Source organism: Engystomops pustulosus, chromosome 4 (genome assembly GCF_040894005.1).
Source record: "Engystomops pustulosus chromosome 4, aEngPut4.maternal, whole genome shotgun sequence".
Classification (NCBI taxonomy): Eukaryota; Metazoa; Chordata; class Amphibia; order Anura; family Leptodactylidae; genus Engystomops; species Engystomops pustulosus.
Genome location: NC_092414.1, coordinates 223,052,104 through 223,062,057, shown reverse-complemented (window position 1 = coordinate 223,062,057; position 9,954 = coordinate 223,052,104). Strand labels below are relative to the sequence as shown.

At 45.5% G+C, this 9,954-nt stretch overlaps 1 protein-coding gene across 1 annotated transcript; it reads left to right on the top strand.

Moving 5' to 3' along the window:
- Positions 1-8,632: 8,632 nt before the first annotated feature.
- On the top strand, positions 8,633-9,445 carry LOC140128764 (olfactory receptor 5P60-like). Its single transcript, XM_072150465.1, has one exon. The coding sequence runs from the start codon at positions 8,633-8,635 to the stop codon at positions 9,443-9,445; it is 813 nt and encodes a 270-aa protein (XP_072006566.1).
- The last annotated feature ends 509 nt before the right edge of the window (positions 9,446-9,954 follow it).

Genomic DNA, 9,954 nt, shown 5'->3' with positions numbered 1-9,954 from the left:
GGAGGTGACACAAGAGCTTACAGTTTATGAGGATGAGGGAGAGACAAAAGAGCTTACAGTCTATGAGGATGAGAGGGGTGAAACAAGAGCTTACAGTCTATGAGGATGAGAGGGGTGACACAAGAGCTTACAGTCTATGAGAATGATGGGGAGTACACAAGAGCTTACAGTCTATGAGGATGAGAGGGTGACACAAGAGCTTACAGTCTATGAGGATGAGAGGTGTGACACAAGAGCTTACAGTCTATGAGGATGAGGGAGGATAGAAGAGCTAACAGTCCATGAGAATGAAAGGGGTGACACAAGAGCTTACAGTCTATGAGGATGAGAGGGGTGACACAAGAGCTTACAATCTATGAGGATGAGGGGAGGACACAAGAGCTTACAGTCTATGAGGATGAAGGGGTGACACAAGAGCTTACAGTCTATGAGGATGAGAGGGTGATACAAGGGCTTACAGTCTATGAGGATGAGGGGGGACACATGAGCTAACAGTCTATGAGGATGAGAGGGTGACACATGAGCTTACAGTCTATGAGGATGAGGGGGGGACACACGAGCTTACAGTCTATGAGGAGGAGGAGGTGACACAAGAGCTTACAGTCTATGAGGATGAGAGGGTGACACAAGAGCTTACAGTCTATGAGGAGGAGAGGTGTGACACAAGAGCTTACAGTCTATGAGGATGAGGGAGGATAGAAGAGCTTACAGTCTATGAGGATGAAGGGGTGACACAAGGGCTTACAGTCTATGAGGATGAGGGGGGACACATGAGCTTACAGTCTATAAGGATGAGAGGGTGACACATGAGCTTACAGTCTATGAGGATGAGGGGTGACAAAAGAGCTTACAGTCTATAAGGATGAGAGGGTGACACATGAGCTTACAGTCTATGAGGATGAGGGGTGACAAAAGAGCTTACAGTCTATGAGGATGAGGGGGGACACAAGAGCTTACAGTCTATGAGGATAAGGGGGGACACAAGAGATTACAGTCTATGAGGATGAGGGGGACACAAGAGCTTACAGTCTATGAGGAGGAGGAGGTGACACAAGAGCTTACAGTCTATGAGGATGAGGGGGACACAAGAGCTTACAGTCTATGAGGAGGAGGAGGTGACACAAGAGCTTACAGTCTATGAGGATGAGAGGGGTGACACAAGAGCTTACAGTCTATGAGGATGAGAGGGGTGACACAAGAGCTTACAGTCTATGAGGATGAGAGGGGTGACACAAGAGCTTACAGTCTATGAGGATGAGGGGGTGACACAAGAGCTTACAGTCTATGAGGATGAGGAGGTGACACAAGAGTTTACAGTCTATGAGGATGAGGGAGAGACAAAAGAGCTTACAGTCTATGAGGATGAGAGGGGTGAAACAAGAGCTTACAGTCTATGAGGATGAGAGGAATGACACAAGAGCTTACAGTCTATGAGAATGATGGGGAGTACACAAGAGCTTACAGTCTATGAGGATGAGAGGGTGACACAAGAGCTTACAGTCTATGAGGATGAGAGGTGTGACACAAGAGCTTACAGTCTATGAGGATGAGGGAGGATAGAAGAGCTAACAGTCCATGAGAATGAAAGGGGTGACACAAGAGCTTACAGTCTATGAGGATGAGAGGGGTGACACAAGAGCTTACAATCTATGAGGATGAGGGGAGGACACAAGAGCTTACAGTCTATGAGGATGAAGGGGTGACACAAGAGCTTACAGTCTATGAGGATGAGAGGGGTGACACAAGAGCTTACAGTCTATGAGGATGAGGGAGAGACACAAGAGCTTACAGTCTATGAGGATGAGAGGGGTGACACAAGAGCTTACAGTCTATGAGGATGAGGAGGTGACACAAGAGCTTACAGTTTATGAGGATGAGGGAGAGACAAAAGAGCTTACAGTCTATGAGGATGAGAGGGGTGAAACAAGAGCTTACAGTCTATGAGGATGAGAGGGGTGACACAAGAGCTTACAGTCTATGAGAATGATGGGGAGTACACAAGAGCTTACAGTCTATGAGGATGAGAGGGTGACACAAGAGCTTACAGTCTATGAGGATGAGAGGTGTGACACAAGAGCTTACAGTCTATGAGGATGAGGGAGGATAGAAGAGCTAACAGTCCATGAGAATGAAAGGGGTGACACAAGAGCTTACAGTCTATGAGGATGAGAGGGGTGACACAAGAGCTTACAATCTATGAGGATGAGGGGAGGACACAAGAGCTTACAGTCTATGAGGATGAAGGGGTGACACAAGAGCTTACAGTCTATGAGGATGAGAGGGTGATACAAGGGCTTACAGTCTATGAGGATGAGGGGGGACACATGAGCTAACAGTCTATGAGGATGAGAGGGTGACACATGAGCTTACAGTCTATGAGGATGAGGGGGGGACACACGAGCTTACAGTCTATGAGGAGGAGGAGGTGACACAAGAGCTTACAGTCTATGAGGATGAGAGGGTGACACAAGAGCTTACAGTCTATGAGGAGGAGAGGTGTGACACAAGAGCTTACAGTCTATGAGGATGAGGGAGGATAGAAGAGCTTACAGTCTATGAGGATGAAGGGGTGACACAAGGGCTTACAGTCTATGAGGATGAGGGGGGACACATGAGCTTACAGTCTATAAGGATGAGAGGGTGACACATGAGCTTACAGTCTATGAGGATGAGGGGTGACAAAAGAGCTTACAGTCTATAAGGATGAGAGGGTGACACATGAGCTTACAGTCTATGAGGATGAGGGGTGACAAAAGAGCTTACAGTCTATGAGGATGAGGGGGGACACAAGAGCTTACAGTCTATGAGGATAAGGGGGGACACAAGAGATTACAGTCTATGAAGTTGAGGGGGACACAAGATCTTTCAGTCTATAATAATGAGGGGGTGACACAAGAGCTTACAGTCTATGAGGATAAGGGGGGACACAAGAGCTTACAGTCTATGAGGATAAGGGGGGACACAAGAGCTTACAGTCTATGAGGATGAGCGTGGCAAAAGAGCTTACAGTCTATGAGGATGAGGAGGGACATATGAGCTTACAGTCTATGAGGATGATGGGATGACACAAGGGCTCACAGTCTATGAGGATAAGGGGTTGAGAAAAGAGCTTACAGTCTATGAGGATGAGGGGGTGAGAAAAGAGCTAACAGTCTATGAGGATGAGGGGGTGACACAAGAGCTTACAGTTTATAAGGATGGGGGGTGACAAAAGAGCTTACAGTCTATGAGGATGAGGGGGCGACACAAGAGCTTACAGTCTGTGAGGATGAGGGGGCGACACAAGAGCTTACAGTTTATGAGGATGAGGGGTGACAAAAGAGCTTACAGTCTACGAGGATGAGGGGGTGACACAAGAGCTTACAGTCTATGAGGATGAGGAGGTGACACAAGAGCTTACAGTCTATGAGGATGAGGGGGTGACACAAGAGCTTACAGTCTATGAGGATGAGGGGGTGACACAAGAGCTTACAGTCTATGAGGATGAGGGGGTGACACAAGAGCTTACAGTCTATGAGGATGAGGGGGTGACACAAGAGCTTACCGTCTATGAGGATGAGGAGGTGACACAAGAGCTTACAGTCTATGAGGATGAGGAGGTGACACAAGAGCTTACAGTATATGAGGATGAAGGGGTGACACAAGAGCTTACAGTCTATGAGGATGAGGGGGACACAAGAGCTTACAGTCTAGGAGGATGAGGGGGTGACACAAGAGCTTACAGAGCTTGATTATGATTGTAGACCCTTCTCCGGACCTGTGATGCATCTTGTAAATGGGACCTTAGAGGAAAACTACAATAATAATCCAAATTTCTCCTTCTTTCTGCTTTATTGGTTTCCTCAGGGCGCCAATACGGTTGAAACCTGTGAGTTACTTTTAAATTGGCATTTGGCACTTTGTGAAAAATATGTGGCTTTTGGTTGTAGTTTCGGCACTCAGTCCCTAAAAGGTTTGCCATCAGTGGTCTATGAGGATAAAAAGTTTATGCGGATGAGGGGTGACACAAGAGCTTACAGTCTATGAGGATGAGGAGGTGACACAAGAGCTTACAGTCTATGAGGATGAGGGGGGACACAAGAGCTTACAGTCTATGAGGATGAGGGGGTGACAGAAGAGCTTACAGTCTATGAGGATGAGGGGGTGACACAAGAACTTACAGTCTATAAAGATGGGGGGGGCATAAGAGCTTACAGTCCATGAGAATGAAAGGATGAGGGGTGACACAAGAGCTTACAGTCTATTAGGATGAGGGGGGGCACAAGAGCTTACAGTCTATGAGGGTGAGGGGGGACACAAGAGCTTACAGTCTATGAGGATGAAGGGAGGACACAAGAGCTTACAGTCTATGAGGGTGAGGGGGGATACAAGAGCTTACAGTCTATGAGGATGAGGGGAGGGACACAAGAGCTTACAGTCTATGAGGATGAGGGGGGACACAAGAGCTTACAGTCTATGAGGATGAAGGGAGGACACAAGAGCTTACAGTCTATGAGGGTGAGGGGGGACACAAGAGCTTACAGTCTATGAGGGTGAGGGGGGACACAAGAGCTTACAGTCTATGAGGATGAAGGGAGGACACAAGAGCTTACAGTCTATGAGGGTGAGGGGGGATACAAGAGCTTACAGTCTATGAGGATGAGGGGAGGGACACAAGAGCTTACAGTCTATGAGGGTGAGGGGGGACACAAGAGCTTACAGTCTATGAGGATGAAGGGAGGACACAAGAGCTTACAGTCTATGAGGGTGAGGGGGGATACAAGAGCTTACAGTCTATGAGGATGAGGGGGTGACACAAGAGCTTACAGTCTATGAGGATGAGGGGAGGGACACAAGAGCTTACAGTCTATGAGGATGAGGGGGGACACAAGAGCTTACAGTCTATGAGGATGAAGGGAGGACACAAGAGCTTACAGTCTATGAGGGTGAGGGGGGACACAAGAGCTTACAGTCTATGAGGGTGAGGGGGGACACAAGAGCTTACAGTCTATGAGGATGAAGGGAGGACACAAGAGCTTACAGTCTATGAGGGTGAGGGGGGATACAAGAGCTTACAGTCTATGAGGATGAGGGGAGGGACACAAGAGCTTACAGTCTATGAGGGTGAGGGGGGACACAAGAGCTTACAGTCTATGAGGATGAAGGGAGGACACAAGAGCTTACAGTCTATGAGGGTGAGGGGGGATACAAGAGCTTACAGTCTATGAGGATGAGGGGGTGACACAAGAGCTTACAGTCTATGAGGATGAGGGGAGGGACACAAGAGCTTACAGTCTATGAGGATGAGGGGGGACACAAGAGCTTACAGTCTATGAGGATGAAGGGAGGACACAAGATCTTACAGTCCATGAGAATGAAAGGATGACACAAAAGCTTACAATCTATGTGGATGAGGGGGTGATACAAGAGCTTACAGTCTATGAGGATGAGGGGTAATACAAGATCTTACAGTCTATGAGGATGAGGGGGTGATACAAGAGCTTACAGTCTATGAGGATGAGGGGGTGACAAAAGAGCTTACAGTCCATGAGAATGAAAGGATGACGCAATATCTTAACATCTATGAGGATGAGGGGGGACACAAGAGCTTACAGTCTATTAGGATGAGGGGGTGACACAAGAGCTTACAGTCTGAGGATGAGGGGTGACACAAGAGCTTACAGTCTATGAGGATGAGGGGGTGACACAAGAGCTTACAGTCTATGTGGATGAGCGGGTGACACAAGAGCTTACAGTCTATGAGGATGAGGGGGGACACAAGAGCTTACAGTCTATGAGGATGAGGGGGAGACACAAGAGCTTACAGTCTAAGAAAATGAGTTGGGACACAAGAGCTTACAGTCTATGAGGATGAGGGGGTGACACAAGAGCTTACAGTCTATGAGTATGAAGTGGGGGACACAAGAGCTTACAGTCTATGAGGATGAGGGGTTGACACAAGAGCTTACAGTCTATGAGGATGGGGGGGGGGGAGGCTATCAGAGCTTCTATAATGATCCAGACATTCTTTATAATGGAATCGAAAAAAATAATTTAATACATAAAAATGCAGCAGCTTGAACAAGTCATAAGCCGCCATCTTTCATACAAAGCCCAATGTGACAACAGACAGAAGGAGGACACGGGACAGATTGGTAAAGAGAGAGTCGGAGATACATGCAGTTAGTAAGTGTAATAGATCAGCCTAAAGAGATGGGTTTAAAGAGCACGTTTGAAGCTATAAAAGTGTGTTTGGTCTGTAAATGGCAGTGATTTCCTCTTGCTTGGCTACTACTGGTAAGTGACAGAGCACTAGAGACATATACATGGTGAACGTTCCATGCAGACTCTGTTAGGATCATGGAAAAAGGCCGGGGACGTTCATGGTCAGCAACGTTTTGAAGCTGTTAGATTTTGTAGGGACTAATGTAGGGTGCACCTTGCATTGCATGGGCCATCCACACCAAGCTCTGCACTGTTCAGTTAGGGTCACTATAAGAGCCCAATTCTTCTCATTACAGTGGGTCCCATAGGTATCGGTCTTTCCAAGTAAGTCACATACCAAAAGCTATGGGCAAGCCCTCTACTGAAAAGCAAATCATACGTGTTATACGTATCTTGAAGAATCAATTACCATATAGTAGGAGAGGGTATAGCCAGAGTCACCTCTGCATGAAACCTCTCCCTAAAATACATGGCCTGATCTATGTCTCATAAATCCGGTATCTGTGTCCTCCTCGCTCTACATCCCAGAACACAGCGCTTCTTCATGAGGGGCCTTATATAAAGAAGGTGGCTGCATCAAAGTATGGGGAACACTGGGCTCTATATAAAAGAAATAGAAGGGGTTAGGGGGGCAAATAAAGGAGGGGGGTAAATATATAGGATGTGCAGGAGTCATTTATATAAGTGAGATAAAAGGCCCTATATCAAGAAGGAATGTATAGAGTAGAGCAGGGAACTGTATGGAAGAAAGGGGCCCTATGGGGGGAAGCATACATTTGCTGTAGGGTCCCATGATTTCTAGGTATGTCATTTACAGAGTCTACCAAAATTGCCGTGCTTCAGACAGGAAAGATCCTAAACTTTCTCCTGCCTGAGGTGAGCTATAGAACAGCGCCCCCTCGGCCTCATCCAGAAGTAATATATCAGGGTATATATTTAGTAAATGGTCTCTCCGTGCGGTTTCTCACACCCATGCTGACATCAGGCGTGAAGAGCCACTATTTTAATGTTTCAGGTTGTGCGTTATAGCAGGTGACTGCACCTCTCATGCTGCCCCCCTTCTTCTAGCAGGTGGTGCTGCCTGAGGCAAGAGGCTCAACTTGGCTCATGGATTGCGCACCCCTTGGACTGATCGAGCCACGAGCTGGACACATAATAGCAATCTCCTCAATGTTTTCAGGCTTCTCTTTGCTGTAGTTCACACTGAATGGCTCATAGTGGAGTCAATCAGGACAGTCTCCATCCCCAGTTCCTGTCTCAGTCATGTAATCAGGCGTGTGCCTCACCCAAGCTGCTTTCGGCTGTACTTCAAACCTCTGCAGACCTACGTCGCTTTTTATCAATCAAAAATTGTTCAAATTCAATTCGGTGCCAGAAAAACTATAGAATCGGGCACTTTGCAATCTTGAGGGGTTTCCATGGACAACTGAAAGAACTTTGAGTGCTGCACTGGTGTGATGTCCTCCAGCTGCCACCAATACCATGACCATTGCGAGAGATGGTGGCCTTACGGGCCTGTAGTTCCCTGGTATAATGTTCTTTTGTCCCCAATGAATCAGTTCTGGCCACATCATTTTTATTGTAGCTACTTCTCTAATATTTTTCTGACTCTTTTCTAAACAGTTCATTAGTGCTAATGAGTAAGAACAGGAGAATAACGCTGCATCTAGAATTACTCCCAGGACTCCGAGGCCTCACCAGAGAGGAGACATCTCCAGGGCTTCAGTCATGGATATACAAAAGGCAGATTATCAGACCAGGACAAGTCTCTGCTCATTCTCTGTTCATTCTGAGAATTGAACTCCAAGTTCTTACAATAATAATTGGATTGTGGACACGACAGATGGTGGTGCGTTATATGATAAGGATAAGCTCCCGTTCCCTCATGGAGACTTCTGTCTAACCTGATATGTACAATGTTATTGTTATTGTGTAATGCCTTGTACATGATGTTGGGTCTGAAAAGGAAACGTTCTGTTTGGTTTTCTCCAAATCCCTTTATCATTCTTCACCGATTGTATTGTGTATGAAGCTCACAGCATCTGCCCCAACATCTCCTCTTCTCCTCTCCATGCAGGATTGCCCTGTACTTACCTCCTGCTATGATGTTTGGTCTGTAGTCTCCACATTACACACTGCATATACTCAAGTATATCTCTGCTCTCCTTCTCTGCATCTCATCTCTGTTCCTCCAATGTCATAATTCTCTCTCACTTCTTTATTTCATATGGACAAAGACTTGGATGAATGTAAGAAGAACACTAAAATTTTGTTGCCATTTTTTAGTTAAACCAAATTCTTTGGGAAGATGGAAAATAGCAACATGACCTCAATCCTTTTACTGGGATTTCCTGGTCTCCATAATATAAAGATATTCATTTTTGTTCTTAGTCTTGATATATATTTGATGACAATACTAGGGAACTTCATGGTCATCTCCCTGGTGGTCTTCAACAAGGCTCTTCACCGTCCCATGTACTTCTTCCTGACACAGCTCACCGCTTCAGACATCATAGTGACCTCAGACGTCGTCCCAAACATGCTCCACATGATTCTGAACAATGGCTCCTCCATGTCTGTTCCTGGTTGCATCACACAATTTTTTTTCTTCGGTTCATGTGAGGGTTTAGAATGTCTTCTCCTGACCGTGATGTCCTATGACAGATATTTGGCCATCTGTAACCCTCTTCGTTATGATTCAAAAATGACGGCCCGGATTTGTCAGAGGTTTATCATCATATCCTGGTCCATTAGTTTGGCTCTCACATTTATTCAGACAGTCAACCTCTCCCAGCTTGATATATGTGGATCAAACGTCATTGACCACTTCTTCTGTGATTTTGGTCCCATTGTCGAATTATCTTGCTCTAACAGTTTTGACAGTGAGACATTAGAAATGTACCTGGGGTTTCCTGTGGTGGTTTTCCCATTCCTTATTATTGTCATCTCCTACGGTTACATCCTCCACACAATCCTCAGGATCCAGTCCATCTCCGGAAGACATAAAGCCTTCTCCACCTGCAGCTCCCATCTCATGGTGGTGACCATGTTTTATGGCACATTAAGTGGAATTTATTTAGTTCCAATTAAGCAGAAATCTATATCTGTACGTAAATTTCTGTCGCTATTGTACACTGTGGTGACTCCACTGATTAACCCTATAATATACTGCCTGAGAAATCAGGACATCAAAACTGCAGTCATGCGCAATTTAGGACTTCTAATATCCAAAAGGCACTAAAAAGTGTAAAAAAATATTTGGTGATTTGACATCTTCAAACGAAGATCCATCAATTTTTTTATTTTATTTTTGGTTGTATTATGCTGCAAAAATTCCAGAACAAAATATTAGCGAAGATCAGAAATCTTCTGGAATTCTTCAAGCTTTTATTCAAGGTAAAATACTGACACAGAGAAACTTTTGTTGATGTAGGGCAGGACTAGGACTAGGACTTGTTGGTAGCCTACTTAGACAAAGGCCGTTTCACCAGTATTTTATCTTGAATAAAGGCTTGAAGGTTTTGAAGATTGATGAGTGTCATCTCATTTCTGCTTCAACCAAAAGAAAAGCCTCACCATACCGACCTCTTAATGTCTTTACAAGTACAACTTAAGGTCTGGAATTGCAGTATTTCCGTGATTTACCCAAAGGGATTAGAATCATAGTGTTTCTAACCTTGTTCTGGACTGAATTATGTAGCAAGATGTATTGTATCAGCAATCACACGCTTTTTCCCTGCTATGATGGGA